The following is a 21,581-nucleotide window of genomic DNA, read 5'->3' on the forward strand; positions in this document are numbered from 1 at the left end:
GATGCCATCAATTAACGGTTGCCTCCCAAATTATTCATACAGTACATACCTCTTCTTTGAACTTCAGGCTCATAAAAAAACTGCCCTCTCAACATCTCCACTTGAAGGTCTAATAAGCACCTCGGAATTTTACATCCTCAACGCTGAACTCATTGCACTGATCATTTCATAACGTATAAAACTATAGAATCACTGTGTTGTACACCTGAAACTAATATATTGAATGTTAATTATAACTCAATGGAAAATAAAATAAAACAAAAACCTGAACTCGACTTACTCCCTAAATCTGCCCTTACTGTAATCTTCTCCCTGAATTTCAGTAAGTGGTATTTCCATTCTTACAGCTGCAAATATTTGCTAAAAACTTCAGACTAGTTAAAGCACACTTTCTGGGGATGGGCTGGTAGCCAGGTGTTCTTCAAAACCCGTCAGGTCATTGTAATGAACAATTAAATTTGAGAACGAGTGTGCTCGATCCACTGTGGCAAGAAGCCTCCACTTTTTCTTTCCCTCTTCTCTTAATAATGTCGGGCTTTCTAATCAGATCCCCACTCAGGAGTGAGGTTAGCTCATCCTAGCAGTCCTGCCATGCCTGAATCCTTATCAGCAAGCTTCTGAGCGCTCGTAGAGGCTCTCCAGTGTGCAGGGGCAATCGGCTTGGCCCAGCGTGGATGAAGCCTGCCAGCCCAGTGAGTTACTGATGTCTCGCAAGTCTCTGACTCCCTGGGCTTGCCGGCTCCTGCCCACCTTACTTGGCCTACTGGGACTTAATTTTTGGCCTGCCTAGATTGGTATTATCAAGGATTTTTGACCTTTTCCCCACTGCAACATTTTTTTTTTTTTTTTTTTTTTTTTTTTTTTGCGGTACGCGGGCCTCTCACTGCTGTGTTCTCTCCCGCTGCGGAGCACAGGCTCCGGACGCGCAGGCCAAGCGGCCATGGCCCACGGGCCCAGCCGCTCCGCGGCATGTGGGATCCTCCCGGACCGGGGCACGAACCCGTATCCCCCGCATCGGCAGGCGGACTCTCAACCACTGTGCCACCAGGGAAGCCCCCGCACTGCAACATTTTATACTTCACTTTTTAAAAGAGTTGGTGGGATTTTTGCTGTAGTAAGTTTCCATAGTATTTGCTGCTGTAATTATGTGTTTAGTTTCCATGTTCTCTGGTAGATTTTACTGCACACTAACCCAGTGCCTGGCACCAGGTGTGTGGAATGTTTATTGAATGAATTAGAGAATAAAAGAATGAAAAGAGATTTAATTCTATAAATGGTTATAAGTTAAATCTGGATGATAAGTTCCCAGTAGTAGAATATTTTAGTTTGTGGAGCTTGATTTCTTTAGGATACCTGGCAAAGAAATGCCTTTTAATTAACTAATTTGTTTTTTATCTTGTTCTCATCCATCATGATCTGAAGACTTTTAGGGTTCCAAACCTACAGCTATTCTCTGTTTGCCCCTGGAAGTATGTGAATATTTTTAGAAGTAGGGAAATCCTTCAATTTGAAGAATTTAGAATGGACAAAGGCCCTACTGAGCTGGTAAAATGTTTGAATTAGTAATTTATTATGCTTTGACTACACAGTGACTTAAAACTAAGTTATAAGAAGCTCCTGGTTTAGAAGTCTAATTTTTCCATTACTGATATAAATGTATTTCCAAGCAGCCTTTAAAGTACTTTAATACTACTCTCCTCCTTAGCTAATTTGCTAAGGAGAGTCGACTTTTAATAGAAGTTTGGTCTCAATTGTCATGAACTCTGCAGTGGGCCTGGATGAATAAGGCCTTAGATTGACTACCTTGAGGGTTTTTTGCCCCTCATTTGTTACATATTTCGAAGATGACCACATCCATGGGTAAACGCATCTTTGGACCTAACATCTTAATTATTGCTCACAGTTTTTCCAAATACATTTTTCCGTTTCTAGAATTTTGGTAGGACCACTTTCAGCGGTATTTTCAGGGGTAGAATGAGAAGCGTTTAGACAATTTGGGTTCACTAACTTTCTTGCATCCGAAATCTAAATTTGAGATCTGCCCCCCTCCACCCCGTCCCTTTATGCCTGAAAAGAAAACTGAAGTCAGGTGGGTCTTTTCCTTCCAGGAAAATGCCGTGAATGGAGAGCACCTGTGGCTGGAGACCAACGTCTCGGGAGACCTGTGCTACCTGGGGGAGGAGAACTGCCAAGTCAGATTTGCAGTGAGTGTGCGCCCGGGACCCCTGTGCTCTGGCCTTCCTGGGGGGAGCCTTGCGGGTAGCTGAGTCTGAAGGCAGTGGGATCGCCGCGCCTGAATTTCCAAGGAGAGCTTTGAAAGAGCCTGTCCCTGTGAGACAGTTGACAGTTTATCAAGTTAGCATAGCTTTTAAGGGGTCGGTTGAATGGTTTTAGGTTTTTTCTTGATTCTGCAGGTCGAAACTTGGGATAATGTGCTACTTTGTGATGATAACCAGCGTTGGTTTTTGTTCGCGTGTTTGGGGGTGGGGGAGAGGGTGAGTGTGCATGACGGGGATGCTTGCACACGGAGCGGTGTCCTGCGGGGAGAGGCCCGTGGGTGGAGGAAGGGTCTCTGTGGGAGAAGGCTCTCCTTCGTAGCGGAGCGTGTGTGGTGGACGATATTACTGGTGGGTGAAGGTAGAGATGGGTGCAAACACCGGTCTGGTGGTGGGTGTAGGCTCGCAAAAAATTCAGACTAGGCTCCAGGTGAGAAAATTCTAGACACTATATAAGTGATCAACAGTCAACTCCATCAGAGTATAGCTTTTTAAAATTTGCTTTGTCCCTATTTGGAACAATGTTTAAATGTTAAATCCTCTTTGTGTTCCATGAAAAGAGCATGGTTGCCAGGCTGTAAGTTGGGAGGAGCTAAATTTTAGTATTGAGAAAGTGAACTTAAAATTTCTGTGTAGTTAAAAATTATGGGTTCAAAAAGAGAGTAATGGGAAGCTAACAATAGTAAAGAAGAAAGAAAAGTTGTATTCTTTCTTATCTGGGGGAAATGGGCATCATAATTGACCTAATAATTTTTTTCTTTTTTGTTATGTTTGTTTACAACATGAAAGAGAGATGTGGGGCAAAATGTAGAACCTAGGAATTGCGAATGAATATGTTTCTATGAATAACAAATAAGGAAGAAATGGAGTTTCTGCCAACGTCTATAGAAGAATAGCCCCAAGGGACTTTTATTAGGCTGCCTGGAATCACAAAGCTGGGGGGCCAAGGTTTTAAAAATTGCATTAGGTGTTTTGACGCCCAGTTGATAGGTTTTGTTTGGAAAACTTTATGAGAGTTTGGAGGACCAGGGATTGTTTGGGTGAAGGTGGGAGTAGTTACATGTCAGTTAAAGACTCAGTTGTACAGGCTCTCAATTTAAAGTCAGGAAACTTGGATTTGAATCTCAGTGTTATCACTGACTGTGTGACATTGAGAACTCCTGACCTTTGGGTGTAGGCCACCTTCAAGGTAGAAAAATGGAGGAGGATTAAATTAACTCGGCTTCCGATTCAGATCTGTACTTTGTTGTTTGCATTTCTTTTATCTGGTTGTAAATTCAGTTGATTTAAATATCATTTTAACTTTATGCGTATGTATTTTCGATTAAAGTATAATTGCATGAAATTTGATTAAATTAACCAAAACCAAGAGAAGCTCAGCTGTTTAGACTAAAATGCTATAAATGATGAATTAATATTTGAATCTTAGTTAACTGTGTAAACACTGGTCTTGATAATATAAAATGGAAAAAATGAAAGCCAATCCTTCTTGCGTACATACTTTTGAACTGTTGTCTACTGATGCTGCTGTCAGCTGATGGACTATAATTTGTTAAGGAGTCCTTCCTTATTTCCGGATTACTCTCTTTGATCCTTTTCTGACGCTCTTTTAGGGTCAGCCACACGTTACCTCTCTTGGCAAAAATAGGAACAGGTACCTACATCCGCCTTAAACCTTGTATCAGTAAATAGCATTGCTACCCACTAATTGATTCTAACCCGGTCACTATTACCTCTATGCCAGGAAAAGTAACAAAAAAAGGAAATATCAGGGAGATGTAAGGAGGTAATAGAATTACGAAAATTTCTAGTGTTCCTGTAAATCTTCCTCATAATTTCATCCCAAATATTTGGCTTTCTTAACTCACTTTACAAAGTGTCTGGAGGATGAAGGTCTCTCCTCCAAAAAACATGGATTAAGTGAAGGCATAAAGCGGTGAGGAAGCTGAAGACCTAACTGTGTTTCCTCATTATAAGTTCCTGAAGGCTCAGTTTCTTTACCTGTAAAGTGGGAGGAATGTTGTTTTGAGGGTTAGATGAGATAATGCATTGAAAGGACTTACTTGCCACAGCCATGGGCATAATGAATTAAAAGGGGGCCAGGGGGACCCAGAAAGGACAAGAGCAGACAATTCACAAAAGAACTACCGCTGGCCAATATATATATGAAAAATATAAACAAAGGCACTCGAATTAAAACAGCTATGAGGAGTCAACGTCCTGTGCCTGTTAAAGATTTACAAAATGCTAACACCTGCTGGCTAGTTTAGACCAAAATTGGTATTCTCACTGTCAGCTGGTGGGAGTGTAAGTTGATATACTTCACAAAATTATCAATATGTAGTAAAAGGGTTAGAAATCTAGCTCACTCTCTCCACTTCATTCTGGCATCACGTTTTGGGAAGGACACTAGCAAAGGGAAGACCCAGGAGAGTGTGCTTAACTTGGTTCAGGGTGGGGAACTTTGTAGTAGAAGGAAGAGTGAAATAACCTGGGTTGCAAAAGAGTATTAATGAGAGAAAGGAGAGAGAACTGACATCTTCCAGCATTAGAAGAGCTGCCGTGAAGAAAAGGAAAGTATCTTTTTTTAATTTAATTTTTTATTTTATATTGGAGTATAGTTGCTTTACAATGTTGTGTTAGTTTCAGGTGTACAGCAAAGTGATTCATTTATACATATATATGTATCTATTCTTTTTTGGATTCTTTTCCCATGTAGGTTATTACAGAATATTGAGTAGAATTCCCTGCGCTATACAGTAGGTCCTTGTTGATTATCTATTTTATATATAGTAGTGTGTGTATGTTAATCCGAAACTCCTAATTTATCCCTCCTTGCCATGTTTCCCCTTTGGTGCCCGTAAGTTTGTTTTCAAAGTCTGTAAATCTGTTTCTGTTTTGTAAATAAGTTCATTTGTATCGTTTTCTTTCTAGATTCCACATATAAGTGATATCATATGATATTTGTCTTTGTCTGACTTACTTCACTTAGTATGATAATCTCTAGATCCATCCATGTTGCTGCAAATGGCATTATTTCATTCTTTTTTATGGCTGAGTAATATTCCATTGTATGTATATGTGTGTATATGTATGTGTATATATATATATATACACCACATCTACTTTATCCATTCCTCTGTTGATGGACATTTAGGTTGCTTCTATGTCTTGGCTACTGTAAATAGTGCTGCAATGAACATTGGAAAGAAAAGGGAAGTGTCTTGCTCTCCCCTGTTAGGAAGGTAGAACTAAGTTCTAGATAGAGAATCCACTGACTCTAACAGTCGATCTTACACTTTGGTATAATAGATGTCACCTGGAAAACCTGTTAACAATGTAGATTACTTTTTAAATCTTTGCTCCAAATGCTGATTCAGTAGGTCTGGAGTTAGATTTGGAAACCTGTGACTTTTAACAATAGCCTCAAATAATCATGGTACAGATAACTTAACCTTGACAAATACTGTATTATAAGGAAGAACTTTAACAATCAGAGCTTGGACAACCAACAGGGGAACAAGGTGCCTGGAGAGATAGCTCAAAGGAAGTGTTTATGAATAAGTTGGGTGGCCATCTTTCAAGGATGCTAAAGGGGGGTGCACCTCTGCTTTGGGTAAGAGGTTAGGCAAGGAGATCTCCAAGACAGCCTCCAGTTTAAATGTTTTATTTGCAGCTTTCTTAGTATTGAACACAGTTTTGTAAGAAAAAAAAACATGTGTAAATAGATTATATATTCTCATTTCTTTAAAGAATCACCCTTGAAGAAAGCCAACCTGTTGGGTTTGGGACCAGATTACCATAACCAGGTGCTACCTGCTGGCTTCTAAACAAAGTGCAGGCAGAGTGCTTGGAGGAGGAGTGACTCCATCACTGAAGAGGTACCTTTCACTCCTTACTCTATTTTAGCAAAGCAAACGTCACGGGTGGAAGTTAAGAGAAGGGAGAAGGGAGAAATCAGTGTGGGTTGAGTAGACAGAGGCGGCTTCGTGGAAATGGGGCTTGAACGCAGTATTGAAAGATGGGTTAGATTTACATAAGTAGGATGGGAAAAGGAAACCTTTTCAGGCAGGGAGAGGAACACGGGCAAACTCAGAGGCAGAAACAAGCTTGGTACGAGGGAGAAGGCAATCATGAGACAGGCATGAGCACACCAAAGGGCATGCGTTAGGTAAGAATGGAAATAAGGACGGATGGGGTGTGTGTGTGTGTGTGTGTCTGTTTTCTCAACTGAAACTCAGAACGCATGTTATAAATGTCTGTGTGCTTATAAAGCATGACCATATTGTCTAAACCAAGACAGATTTGAGGGTGAAAATGGCTGCCGTGAAACCATCACAACGTATGGGGACAGTGCAATAGTCTATTTAAAACCGAAGCCATCCTGCAAATTCAGGACCTCCTGTTGGCAGACATGGATGGACATTTGGGGGCTGATATTGGAAGGCATTGCAAGGAAGGCTGTGACAACATAGAACGTGAAGACTGTTGCAGGAGAGTTTGCTCCAAAGTCTCAGGGCTGAACCAGATGACCTTTACAGTTCTTCCTCTTTTATATTCTCCAGTGAGAACATTTAATACTGCAGAATGTCTGTGAATAGATATTTAATGGGATTAAAGTTGTTCCCAAATCAGTGGCAGTCCCCAAGTTAGTAACTGTTTCTTTTTCTGGTCTGGAGAGAAAAAAGGGATGCAAAAGTAATGAAATTGCAGTAGAACGATCACTGTTTTCCATCATGATTATGGGGAGGGGGGACTGAGATAAAATTCCAGCTAGGACCACTTTTGTTTCGTGATATTTATTTTGATGGACATTTCTTCATTCATTTATTCTACAAGTGTTTACGGGCTGGGTACCCAGTACCAGAGACTTCAGACTGAGTTGAGAGTGACAGGTGACAGTTAATTGTAGTTGACAACATCATGGCTCATAGTGGGTACACTGCTTGTGCCTGTCTCGTGATTGCCTTCTCCCTCGTACAAAGCTTATTCCTGCCTCTGAGTTTGCCCATGTTCCTCCCCCTGCCTGAAAATGTGTCCTTCCCCACTCTACTTACGTAAATCTAACCCATCTTTCAATACTGCGTTCAAGCCCCATTTCCACGAAGCCGCCTCTGTCTACTCAGCCCACACTGATTTCTCCCTTCTCCCTTCTCTTAACTTCCACCCGTGATGTTTGCTTTGCTAAAATAGAGTAAGGAGTGAAAGGTACCTCTTCAGTGATGGAGTCACTCCTCCTCCAACATCACTCCTTTGACAACATCATAGTGGGTACACTGTAGAAATTGTTCTGGTGCGTGGCTGATGGGATATACAAAGATGTTAGCGAAACACGTGTTTGTTCCCAAAGAAACTCATGTCTCCCCTGAGAATCCATAGAGCACATACCTGTGCACACCAATTTTTACACTTAAAAGACACTGCCTACGTCACTATGTAGAGGTACAAACAACCGTGGTCACACCTGCCCAGAGACATGTAGACACAGAAAGGCCACATGTGTAGTGGGAAGGAAGGGGACTCTGAGTGAGACAGACCTGAATTTGAAAACCTGTTGTTCCATCTAGTTACTGAGTGCATTTTGGGCGTCTCATTTCACCTCTTTTTGCCCCCATTTCCTGATTTACAGTATTGTTATTAAGATTGACCTCAGTGATTCTTTTTTTTTTAATTTTTATTAAAAATTTTTTTTTTTAATTTTAACATCTTTAGACCTCAGTGATTCTTATTCCCGGATGAGCATTGTAGTGACTTCTGAAGCTTTACTTCAACTTTATTTTTTTAAATGGTTGGTTCCCAGCCTGGATCTACCACATCAGAATCTCAGGGGAGTGGGACCAGGCATGAATATGTTAAAAACAAGCAAACTCTACAGATGACATATGTGCTGTCACACATAGTGGGTAGGGAGCCACTGACCTACTTCACAGAGAGAGTGTCAGAACCAAATGAATTGGCCTGGTCCCTGCATCTGGTGTATAGTGGCTGTTATGCCATAAATCGTGTACCCCCCAAATATGCTGAGGTCCTAACCCCCATGATCCCAGAATGTGACCTTATTTGAAAATTGGGTTGTTGCAGATGTACTGAACTAAGATGAGGTCATACTGCAGTAGGTGGGACCTCATGCACTTTGACAAGTGTCCTTATAAGAAGAGGAGAGGACACACGACGGTAGACAGGGAAGAAGGCCGTGTAATGACGGAAGCAGAGATTGGAGTGATACGGCTGCAAGCCAAGGATTGCAGGCTATTACCAGAAGCTAAGAGGAAGGCATGGACAGATTCGCCCTCAGAAGCGTGCCAACCCTATGCACACCATTGACGACAGGCTTCTAGCCTCCAGGGCTATGAGAGAATTCACATTTCTGTTGCTTTACGCTACCCAGGCTGTGGTACTTGGTTAGGGCAGCCCTAGGAAACAAAGACAGAAGATATTCTGTTAAGGTGAGTTACCTTACCTGGCCGCGCAGATGCCTGCACACGGCTCTCAGATGCACTCACACGGGTACATTTAAATCAGGCTTGATTGGGGATTTCAGTTGAGAGGTATGTGGCTTTCTGGATAAGTGAGCAGACAGACAGGTAGGTGCCAGAAGCTGAGAACTATGGGAATAGAGTAGGTGGAAAGGTGAGGGAGACCGCGTAGCTTGGGTAAGAGAAGAAAGGAGCTGTCAGACTTCAGAATGCTGTTACCAGTTATATCTTCTCTCTCTATTTTTTTCTTCTCTATTTTTAAATGTACTTCTGTCACCTTCTTTTTGTGGGTAGGCTAATGGGTACTGTTTCGCTTTTGTTATTGTTTTGTTTGTGTGTTTTACTTTACTCTTGTCCTTGTGGGTCATGTTTGGCAAAAATGGCCAAACCCGCCTGTAACACCTGACCTTAATTCTAAGGTGTCTTCCAATACTGCTCAGCGCTTAACAAATATAGTTTTATTAAGTCAATGAGTGAATTGCATTAGGGAGGTCAGGTGAGATGGGGAGGAGGGGGGTGGAGAGTGACGAGCTCCTCAGGTCCAGCGACAAATGGATCTGGATAGAAACCCTAGCTCTGCCCTGCTGCCCTGAGTCTCAGGTTGCTCTGTAAAATGGTGATGATTATATCTGCTCTTCAGAACTAGCAGGAGGATTAAAGCAGTTGACACATGTTGATATCCTCCCTCCTTCTCTCCTATGCCTGCTTATATTTCAATGTCATTACGTTGAATGAGCTAACTAGTAGTTTGGTTGGACTTTGGTTTCAACAGGGCCTTCTGTTTGGGATGGTTCTAACCCTGACGCTGAGACTCTTACACTTTCCCTGTCATTTTGCTGCTGTGTGTAATGTGCATAGTCTCCCTAGGTCATGGGTGGGACCAGCTGAGTGTGACAAATCAAAGTAACTCATTCTGGAAAACATCTCACAGGCTGTGTCTTCTTACTGATGGGTCAGAAGCCTCATCCTTGGAATCGGGCATCACAGCATCTGCTCGAAAGGATGCTGGCTACATCCCTGGGTGTTGGAAGAAACCTGTAAGAAGAGTACAAGGGCAGTAGCTCTCTGCCCTCTTTGAAGGAAACTTTCAGCTTTCTGTTGTTTTAAAAGAGAAAAAAGATGACGAACCTGGTGACAGTCCTGTTGCATCTCTAGAAAATGCGAGCGCTGGACAGTGGCCCATGCAGGTGCTTATCTGTGGGCATCTGTGCACTGTGAGCGAGACGAGAGAGTCGGTCCCCGGCACAGGGGGCTGTGCATTCGGATCTGGTGGGTAGACACCCCAGAGCGCCAACACTGGACGCGAGCCTCCGACTTGCGCTGGGACACCCCCCCACCCCCACCCCCCACTTGCTGCCCCTGGTCTTCCAGCACGGCAGACTGACGCTCCGCAGCTCCAGATGGCGGCCAGGCTCTCAGAGGGAGCTGTGAGTGTGGCAGCCAAGCCCAGAAGCCTAAGCCAGCCCTCCAAGCTGTTTGGGTGCCAGCGTGAAGATGCCATCTCCGCGGCGCTTCTAAGGCCGCTCTCTACCAGAGGTGCCTCCCACCACCGAGATATTGAGGAGCTCATGAATCCAGATGACCCGGGGAGAGCAGAGCCATCAACAAAAATAGTTTTGAAAAAGCATCTGCTCAGACGGACTCTCTGCTCCTGACCCCCGAGCCAGTGGATGTGAGTGGAGGAAGGGGGTGGGGTGTTTCTGCGTGTGCAAGGGGTGTTGCCCATAGGTGTCTGGCCAGATGGTGGGGAATGTCCATGAGATCGTCCAAGTGCACACACGGGACTGGGTCTAGCATGGGGCGGGCCCTCAGTTAGCCATTGTTATTATGACAGCTATCGTTATCATTGTAATTATTTGGCTTAGAGTGTTATCCGTATGCTTGAGGAGCTTGTAATACCGACCCTGCCCGCTTCGTGCACTAGAGAGAGTGATGAGATACGGAGCCCAGGGAGCTGCAGGGCTCTGCCACTCTCTCCTGGGTGACCCGCGTCAGCAGTACCATTGTCTGTTTGCACAGTCTGCTTTAAAAAAAACAAAATCGTGTTCCAGAGAGCACTGAACTCCTGTAAAAGCAATATGGAATATTCTTCCTTAAAAATGGCTTGTGATGGAATAAGTTTAGAAAACACTGAACACCTTTGATAATCAAACATGTATTCTGAAGCTCCAAGAAAGGCATTAGGGATGCAGGATTTGCTCTCTGTTTGCTTGGGGGAAGGGATGATTGTTGAAAACCCATTATTTTCCCCACAGAACACCCGTTGTCATCTCGTGAGATCTCAGTATTCAGCGGGAGACTATTTGAGAAATATCCACGCGGTGCAGTTTTCCTCTTGTCAATGTTGGTCAGTAGCAGCGACCCTTTGGGGTGGTCATTGGGGGAATTTACTCCCACTTAAAGGAAATAAAAGTCAGAGAGACGTCATCACTGAGGTGGGGCTTCTTCACTTTTCTGTCTCTTTATACAGTTCTTTTGCCTTTGTTTTAAACTTTCATCAAGCCGTCTATCTGTCTTATTTTATTTTTAGAGCTTGAGCCTGTGAGAACGGTTGTCATCTCTTCTGCAATGATACTTTTAGATTGAGGCTGCATTTGTGTGTTTGTATGTGGGCGTGTGCTTGTGTGGAGCGGGTCTTTTCTTATTTAATATGGGTACGGTTCTGTCACTTAATAGAGATAGTTTGCATGTGATTCAGTGTAGGGTTTACATATCGCCTAGGCAATGCCCAGGTGTATAGAAGGGCTTTCCCTTCTTCCAGTGTCTCTCAGTGCCGGGCACCCAGAACAACAGATTCTAACCAACATTCTTATTGCTCACAGGCCCCATTCTCGGCTGAAGCATTGTTTGCTTTAGCAGTTACCCAGAACTACTACTGACCCCAAGGTTGATGTTGTCTGGTTTTTTTTTTTTTTTGCGTTACGCGGGCCTCTCACTGTCGTGGCCTCTCCCGTTGCGGAGCACAGGCTCCGGACGCGCAGGCTCAGCGGCCACGGCTCACGGGCCCAGCCGCTCCGCGGCACGTGGGATCTTCCCGGACCGGGGCACGAACCCGTGTCCCCTGCATCGGCAGGCGGACTCTCAACCACTGTGCCACCAGGGAAGCCCGACGCGCAGGCTCAGCGGCCACGGCTCACGGGCCCAGCCGCTCCGCGGCACGTGGGATCTTCCCGGACCGGGGCGCGAACCCGCGTCCCCTGCGTCGGCAGGCGGACTCTCAACCACTGCGCCACCAGGGAAGCCCGATATTGTCTGTTTTTTAGGAGATTTTTCTTGTTGTTTTTCTTACCTCATATGCCAGGCAGAAACAGATTGCAGAAGGTAATGTTTTAAAGACAGAAGGAAATGGCAAAACCTGCTTTGATGTCTTCATTCGAGGTGGTGTGTGGGCTTTGGAATCAAGTGACCCGGCTTTGAATCCAGGCTCTGGGATTTTCTAGTAGTGTGACATCCATCATTGTTCTAACCTCTTTAGGCCTCAGTTTCATATCTGTAAAATGTCGATAATCCCTGCAGCTTATGGTTGTTGGAAACTTTAATGAGATAAAGCATATATAGCAATGAACCACATGGCCAGTCTCAAGCACTCGATAAAAATTGGTTACTCGGGTCATTCCTCCTTGAGTAAAAGTGGTTCCAGAGGATGGTCAGAAACTGAAACCCAACAGGCAGTGCCAGGGTATTAACTTTGGAGGGCCTTGTAATCATCCCCCCCGCCTCTCACTGAATAAAAGAGAAGGTGAAACAACCAGCCCAGCTGTTCCCCTTCTCCGTTCTCTCAATCTTTTCTAGTGCACATCACTTTCTAACCTTTAAAAAAAATCACTTCCTTGCTTGTCTGTCTGTGTCCCTATCAGAACATAAGCTCCATTTAGCTCGGGACTCTGCCTGTCTTGTGCTCTCCTGGATCCTCCTTACTGAGAACGGCGACTGCACTGAGTCGTTATCCTGCCCTTTTCCGCAGAATGAATGAATGAGTTCAGTGATGTGATTCTTGAAAGACACACACACAGACACCTGTCACCAGATCAACCCTGCCATTTAAGTATCATTACACTTAGAATCCAGGGCGTTTGAATTTCTGCCTTATTTTTAAGGCTCTTCACAGGGAGATTCCACATTCACTACTACAGGATATTGCGGGGTTATAAGTCCTGTTTAGCCTGTGTCGTGCCCTTCTTATTTGATTCTCGTGGAGGACAGAGACTGCTGTTGACCATTCTTGGCACAGGTGGTCATGGTAGCGTCGTCGTAAGTCCATCCCCTTGGGGCTGTCATGAGACTAGATCATCTGAAGCAGTCATGTCGAACGTCATGGTTACCTAGCTTTATCAGTCCTGCTCCCCAAATCTATCACTAGTAAAATGAGAGGAAGGTGGTAAGATGTAATAGAAGGAGATGGCTTTGAGTCAGAAAGACCTAGGTTCTACTCCTGGCCAGTCTGTCTTGGGCAAGTTGCTCAATCTCATAGGGTCTCAGCTCCTTATCTATAAAGCAGGTGAATGGTACCCACTTTGCATGGCTGACGTGAGCTGTGTGTCTGGTGCACGTAATGTATATATTATACTGCTAGCCTCCTGGTAAATATTCTGTCTGTGGTAATGATGTCCTCATAGAAAAATGGTACCAGTAGTTGTATGTATGTGAGTGAAAACCACATGGCCAATGGGAGATACAGTGTTGGGTGTACTATGATTGAAATGGTGGTCTTCTTGGGCCAGATTGGCTGAAAGACTTTGACTTATGTCATCAACAGCTTGGGATGTTGGAAATGGCAGTAAAAGGATAGGTAATTTACCATGGTTTGATATGGCTTCTTAAGTAGACACAATCTTCCAGATTAAAGCAAATGTCTCTAAATCATCGCTTAGAGATCTGAAGCTGTGAACTTTAAAAAACCAACTTTATCTATTTCCACAAAGTAAACTGATAATGAGAACATATTAGGATTCATGCTGCAAGTAAGATGGTATATACGGTGCTATCACACTAGCAAGTATTAAAAGGCAAAACTTTGGTTGGTGTTTTCTAGTTTACGTTAAGCTTCAGATCTCTGCTCCGCCCTTGATATACTACCTTGGAATTAGACAATTAAGACAATGTTGAGACATCATTTCCTGTTGTCTCTATTATGACTTCTGTAATATGACCAGCCCATCCTCACTCATAACCTATCTGCTGGAAAATTGGGAGTACACATGTGCTCGTGTGTGTAGGGCTCTGATTGTGTGAATATGTACTTATTAGTGCCTGTATACTTGTAATCATATTTATGTACATTTTTTGTACATACGGAAACACTTCAGTTAACCTACAATAAGATACATGGCAGCTTTGATCTGAGATGACTTTGAAGAAACTATAAACATTGAACAGGGAGCAGCCATAAAAGCAGCTGAAAAGAACCAAAGCAGGAAGATAGCACATGATAAAGTTAAGGCTGTTGACTGGCCACCGTCAGAAGCCGCTGACACCAAAGCTGAGAAGCACAGAGGAAACAAACGGGAAAAAAGAAACGAGGAAAAGACAAGCAGGCAGAAGAAAATACACAGTGAAACAAGAGACGAGAGTAACAAAGTACAGAGACAGTCAATAATAGCAGTCATGGAAATGTGGCATGTGCTTGGGTAAAATGAGAGCCAGCAGTGGGAAATCGAATCATGGATTTTTGACGATTTCTTGAGGTTCATTAGTCTGAAATCCCTTGTTAATGCATCGTGGCCGTGCAGGAGCAGGAAGAAGGAATGCCTAACCCGGGCAGCAATCTTGGACCAGTCAATGAGGGGCACTCGCAGCCTCTCACATCCTGACTCTGGAGGCAGCCGTGTGTTAGGGTCCTTCCATTAAACTTGTACCAGCCAATACAGATTTAGCAGGCCATTCATCATCCTTTTCATAAGTAACAGCTGCAATGTATATTTGGTTTATGTCTCAATAACTGTACCTGAATTTTATGTAGATGTACAAAAGATAGCAGCTGTGTACACCAGTTACCCAGTCAAGTTCCAAGAGGTAGACATCTCCTAAGAGCCCTGTGGTAGTTTTTTATTGAAGCCCATTAGAGAAGCCTTGTACCTGTCGCTTTCTTCTCATTTAAAAAATGTACTAAAGTCACTGATATAAGCCACTTTTGAATCACTCTTAAAGAGAATGATTTGGTACGAATTTCAGTGTAAGGGTAAACTACTGAGATCCAGGCATGCACCTTCTTTCCCCTCTTAAGATGAACCTGTGCCCTTCTGACCACCACTTCTTCCAATCCTAATCCAGTGGTCAAAACACAGTGAGGTGTCATTCTTTACAAGCAGCCATCAACTTTAGCTTTGAATTAACACGATAGCTACTAATTTGGTTCTTACTGAATTGTTTCTCCTGTGAGCCCTGATTGGCTGCTTTTCAGGATGAGGCGGGGTTCCCGCGTGCTGTTCTGATTCTCATATTCAGCTCACAAAGTCCTTTCCCTTCCCGTAGCTTTCTGCTCTAAGATTTCGCTTTTTGTTCTCTTCAAATGAAAAATATAAAATGTACTGGCTGTTGGGGAAATAGAAAGCTTTCATTCGTGTCCAAACAAGCATGAACAGTGGCACTTTTCTCCTTCTCTCTGTGTGTCTAGGGATGTTGTGGAGTAGACCCTTCTGTGCCTTAGCTCCGGTGGATGCTGCCTACCCCAGATACAAGGGCACGTCTGTGGTTCCTCAGGGGAGGTGTCTCTGGAAGCATAAACACTTCATATGCAAAGTGCTTCAGATAATGGGTTCCTTAGAACAGAGCAAACTAAGCTGTTTGAAGAGCAGGTTGAGTGGGTTTTATTGCAGTACTTCGGAAGCAATCCCGACCCATAACACAGCACGAGAGTGTGGTAGGTGTAGTCAGCTGGTGTACACACAGCAAGCTGACCGCGGAGTACGGGTGAAGCCGCTCTTGGCTCTCTCAGTTATTCTCCTGAAAGACATGAGGCCCAGGTGTGAGAAATCTGTGTTCACCTTTCCGGAGACCTGCGTATGACGGAAAGAGGGCCGTGCTCTGTCAGTTCGTCACTCTTGCTTCTCTGCCTTGCCTTCTGTCCCATTCTCATCACTCCAATTCAGGCGCTCATTGCCTAATAGGTGAATTTCCACTGTGAACCCTCATTACTTAATATCTTTTTCTTAAATTGCAGTATAGTTTGTTTACAATGTTGTGTTAGTTTCAGGTGCATAGCAAGGTGATTCAGTTACGTATATATTCTTTTTCAGTCTTTTCCATTACAGGTTATTATAAGATATTGAATGTTGTTCCCTGTGCTCTACAGTAGGTTCTTGTTGTTCATCACTTCATCCCTGTGTGACCTGGCCTGCCATCGTGGTCTGGCCTCGTCCCCGCCTAGTTCACGCCACTCCAGTGACGCTCTGCAAACATCCCACGGTCCTCATGCCTCTGGGCTGTGCACTTGCTGTTCCCTTTGCCCGAAGTACTTTCCCCCCAGATAACTACGTGGCCAACTCCCTCACTTCTTCCTGGTGTTTCTTCTTCTTCTTCTTCTTTTTTTTTTTAAAGTATTGCTTTGTAGCTCAGTTTTTTGTTTGTTTTTAAAATTTATTTATTTATATTGTTTCCTGGCCGCGCCACGCAGCATGCGGGATCTTAGTTCCCCGACCAGGGATCGAACCCGCAGCCCCTGCACTGGAAGCGTGGAGTCTTAACCACTGGACCGCCAGGGAAGTCCCCCTCCTGGTGTTTCTTAAAATGTATCTTCTCGGTGAGAACTTTCCTGGCCCACCTGTCCCAGCTTCAACTCTCCGCTGCTCCTGATATGGCCTGCCCCGTTCTCGCTTTAATTGTTCTCTTTAGCACTTATTCTATCAGCGTATTATGTATCACACTTACCTATCTTGTCTATTGTCTGTCTCTCCCAGGAGAATGTAAGCTCCATGAGATAAAAACAAATTTGTTTTCAGTGTTTTATTCACTACTGTATCCCCAGTGCCTGGGACAGTGAACGGCACTTAGTAGGTGCTCAGTATTTATTGGTTGACTGAATTAACATATCAATCATCTCATTTCCTTTTGTCTCCCTCCTCCTGCTTTCAGATAGTGCTGCATCCTGCCACCAGATTGAATTATTAGTTTTGGCCACATGAGTCTCAAAAATTATTAGTGCCCCATTGCCTGTTAGGTTGAAATTTGTATTTCTCACTCTAGATTGAAGGGCTTTAGCAATCTTTTCCCAATCCACCTTTCTAGCCTAACTTGCATCGCCCAGCCGGGACTTCTGTTTGGGAAGGCTGGCCTGCGTGCTGGCCCCAGTCCTTTGCAGCCCCACAGCTTGCTAGCCAAGTAGATATTCCAGAGTCTTACTAGCCTGTAGACATAGGTGGGGTCACGTGAGCATCAGTAATGCAGACTTCCTGTTCTTAACTCCGCCCACTTATGTAAGGCCTCAGCCTTTTGCAAGATAGCCTTCCCGTCCGAAAGCTCCGGAATTCCCCCAAAGACATCACATTTGTGGTCACAAAAATTGTTTAGCTGTACTCGCCATGAAGCCTCTACCCTGTTTTCCCTCTAGTATTTACGAAAGTCTTCTGTCCCTCAAACACCTATAGAATGCCTCTTTCTCCCTTCTTTTGGGATTGCCTATCCTGAAAATGCCTGTGTCCTAGGGTTTTTTTAAAATTTATTTATTTATTTATTTATTTTCGGCTGCGTTGGGTCTTTGTTGCTGCACGCTGCGGGCTTTTCTCTAGTTGCGGCGAGCAGAGGCTGCTCTTCGTTGCTGTGCGCGGGCTTCTCACTGAGGTGGCTTCTGTTGCGGAGCACGGGCTCCAGGCACGCGGGCTTCAGTAGTTGTGGCTCACGGGCTCCAGAGCACAGGCTCAGTAGCTGTGGCGCACGGGCCTAGTTACTCCGCGGCATGTGGGATCCTCCCGGACCAGGGCTCGAACCCGTGTCCCCCGCATTGGCAGGCGGATTCTTAACCACTGCGCCACCAGGGAAGTCCCCCTAGGGGGGTTTTGTCTCAATTCCAAAGCCACCAGTTCTCCAGACTGGGGTTGGGCTGGGGGCTTACACTGAGGAGAAAGGCCTAGTCTGCAAGCCCTTTCACCTCTCCGCCTCCCTCCCTCCCTCCCTCTCTCCCTCCCTCTCTCCCTCCTCCCTCCCTCCCTCCCTCCCTCTCTCCCTCCTCCCTCCCTCCCTCCCTCCCTCCCTGCCAGAATATCTCTTGAGCTTCTAATATGCGTCAGGCAGTGTTCGTGGTGTTGGATTAGGGCAGAATGGAAATACAGAGGAATCTCCATCTTCTCGTAAGTCTGTACTCTTTAACCCAGGTCCTCTCAGGAAAAGTTCTGCTTTGCCGTTTCTCTTTGAGACCCTCGTGACCCACAGGCAGCGTTCCCACTCCTCACCCTGCACCTCCCCGCCCCCCGACCAGGCGCACAGAGAAGCCTCCACCCTCCACCATTAAGCATGGGGCCCAGTGCCTCACGCGGACGGACGCCTGTGAGCCCCTGGCTCAGCGCCCCGTCGGACACGCAGAAGCCGGCTCCGTTCCTTTTAGGAGGCATCAGTGCCTACTATGTAAAGAGGCTTTGGATCCTCTCCCTGCTGGAGTGTCTTCAATTTTCAAATATTACATCTTTTTAAGGCCCCATTCAAGACTTTGCTCTTTTTGGTGTTACGTTCTTTTTACCGAGTCAGCCTCTGGGGTTTTACCCTGCTCTAGATTACAGCTTTTATTGCGTGAACTGTTCATTTAGCATTTAGCCATGCACGGTCTTCTCCTGTTAGTGACCTTTTCTTTCAAGTCCTCCGTGTCTCCTCAAGTGGCGCACCAGCTTCTCCCAGGCAGGACAGAAGCTTCTTTCTCTTTATTTCCTGCACAGCACTCAGAATGCTGACATCGTTCCAGCTACATGCAAAGTTCATACGTGGGACATCTCAGACCATCCTGACTCCTGAGAACGGGTGTGTGCAGATTTAGGCACCTCGGTGTGTGTCTGAGTGTTGCTGAGGGTTTGGGTTACTTGTTTACGTGACCCCCTTCCCAGCCCCTCAACCTCCTGTTGCTCCCTGCTCCTTTTTCTTTCGTATATTCTGAGGTACTTCTGGCATCATTTAGTATCTAGGTGGCGACGCTGTGGGGATATCTCAGAGCGATCCGGCCCTCACTGAGCCCTGTCCAGAGGACACGTGCCACAAACACCTGGGGCCCTGACAAATGAAGGCCTTGCCTCTGGGCAGCAGTACCCAGGCTGAGGGTTTCACACAGAGTGAGGGCTCCCTGCAGGAGACCCTCTGAGGAGAGCTCTGAGATTCCCCCCCGGGCACAGACTGGCACCTCTGTTCCCTGGTCTGGGCTCTTGAAACCCTGCCGTCTCGGAGAGACTTACTTACGCAGTAAGGAGCCACGGGAGGGGGGCGTGCTGGCCCGTCCGCTAGCCACCCTCTTGGTTTGTCCAAAACGGCCTGTATTCTGTTTGAGGGAAAGAGGCGCCGGCGTGAGTGGTGATGGAGCCTGTGCTTTGGCCCTGAAACCGCATTAATGGAACTTCCAGATAATGTCAGTCTTCTTTTTCCCTAATAGCAATTTACAGATTGCATCCTAGACACCCCAGAGGAGTAGAACTTGCCGAGCATGCTTGTCGTTGCTTCTAATTAGGTTTTTAAATAAATCAAAGAACTCTTGTTTTCATTTACCTAGGATTATACAGCAGCAGTGTTCTTGTTCGGGTTGCCCGTAGCGGCAACCCCCACTGAACGGACGCTGAATCCCTGACACTCTGAAGGCCTAGGCAGCTTCCTCCCTGCACTCTGCCGAGCAGTCCTTTCACCCCACCCTTGGAGAGGAAGAAAAGGATAGCCTGGCCGGGGCCCTGTTGCCCCGTCTCCCCCTTCCTTCACAGGGCCCCTGTAGACTGAGCTTTGTGTCCAGAAGGGAGGATAAAATTCTTCTTGCCCCACTTGCTGTTTCTCCTTTGCCTGACTGCCAGCGCACAGTTTCTCTTTCTCACCGTGATTCTTCTGACGTGGGAAAGGTGAGGAGGCTGAGAATTGCTGGGAAGAAGACAGCTGGGGGGGCCTGAGTTGGGAAGCTCATCCCACCAGCCTCATCCAGCCCTCTTTTCCTGACTTTTCACCACTCGGCGCTCCATCCTGTCCTTCCCCTGGTGCCTCTGTGCCCCCTTCCCCACTCCCAGGATGGCTGGGTTCCTGCCTGGAGCCCCTTTCCTGGCCATGCATCCTTTTGTCACTGTGGCCTTATGATAAGGGCAGGGCTGATGGAAGCAGTGCTTCCTTGCGCTGGGTCTGTGAGCCCATGTCTGGGAACTCTGTCTGCGGTGAGATGCTGCCAGGCCCATACTTCCGTGTGGCCAGCAGCAGGCTCTGGCCCTGAGGTCTCCTGAGACAGGAGGCCAAGAAAGGGTTGCCATGTCGGGTCTGGAGACTAAATATTTCCTCCTACTTCTCCGCTTCTGATCTCTGGTGATTAAACGTGTGTGTGTGTGTGTGTGTGTGTGTGTGTGTGTGTGTGTGTGTGTGTGTGTGTGTGTGTGTGTGTGTCTGTTGGGGGAAGGGTGGTGTCCTTAAGAATACAGTGGGAGAGGTGGGGTCAGAGGCAGGATAACTTGACCATCTTCAGGGAAAAATGAGATTTGGCGTGTGCTTATTGGGAAGGGGCTCAGCCAGCCTTGTTGTACATGCTTCTTGGGGTCAAACTTCAGACTGTTAGGGGTGGCATTCAGTTTAAGTTTCCTTGGGCAGCAAGGAGGCCTTGACCTGTCAGAAGTCATAAACCTGTGAAACTAGGTTTCCCTTTCTTTCTCCTACCCTTTCCTTCCCTCCCTCTCTTCTTTCTCTCTCTTTCTATCAAACGTTGTTAACTACTACCAGATATTCACTGCTACTTAACAGAAATCACATCTCTTGTTCAAAGGAAGAACATATAGCTTTCTTGGTGGTACATATGGATCAGGGACTTATGACCAAAGGAAGTGGGTAGGTGGGATAGGATTAGATATTAAACTGTTTCTCAGGGACAATTATATACTTTCTACCACTGCCTGCCTCTGGTCCTTTTGTCCCCACTCCAGCTTCCATCCCCAGAGCCAGTGATCTAAGGCTGTGATAGTTTTACTTCCATACTTGATATGAGCTGAAGTTTGGTGAGGAACTGTCACTGCTTGGAATGTCAGCAGTGCCCACAGCATGGGAAACATATAGGGTCAAGTCAGAACTTCGAGTGTGTTCTCTTACAATCACTGTTAGGTCTGCTGGTTAGGTAACGCCCACCATCCTAAAGCATAGCATATCATTCATTGTGTCATTATTATGTAAGTAAATTATGATCGTAGTATAATGGGATATAATCTGTGTTATAGCCTATGTTGTCTTAGTTTTCACAGATGTGCCCCCTCCACTAGTTTTTACAGATGTCGCAGACACACACACAATTACAAATTAATGGATTTCCTTTGACAAAATCAGGAAACCCTTAGTAAGGACACTGAGGTTACTTGATATTTGAAGCAGTAAGCCTAACTGGCCCTTAAATTCATTGATGAGAGTGAATTATTAAACTTTTATAATGTTAATTTTTACGCATGTTTGGGTCCCAGGCCATATTTATTTTTAAAATTGTATCTTTGTGCCAGGTTCTATAACAGCTATGTCCCGCTATGAAGAATAACAACTAACCTGCTGACTTAATTTTAATGACTTTTCTTGCTTTATCATTTTTCATAGTGAAGGAAGTATTGACTTAAGAGTTTTTAAAGAAAAAGTGAGTAGTTACAGTACTGAGAATGTCTAGATTCCTGTGTTTTATCTTTATATTTAGTTTAAATCTTGCAAA

At 45.2% G+C, this 21,581-nt stretch overlaps 1 protein-coding gene across 1 annotated transcript in view; it reads left to right on the top strand.

Moving 5' to 3' along the window:
* DGKI (diacylglycerol kinase iota) overlaps positions 1 to 21,581 on the top strand; it is a 472,815-nt gene that overhangs the window by 187,123 nt on the left and 264,111 nt on the right. Inside the window, exon 3 of the mRNA XM_055084816.1 lies at positions 2,109 to 2,204. Within this exon, the coding sequence (XP_054940791.1) occupies positions 2,109 to 2,204 (96 nt within the window). The remainder of the gene's footprint in view (positions 1 to 2,108; positions 2,205 to 21,581) is intronic.

Source organism: Physeter macrocephalus, chromosome 5, assembly GCF_002837175.3.
Source record: "Physeter macrocephalus isolate SW-GA chromosome 5, ASM283717v5, whole genome shotgun sequence".
Lineage (NCBI taxonomy): Eukaryota > Metazoa > Chordata > Mammalia > Artiodactyla > Physeteridae > Physeter > Physeter macrocephalus.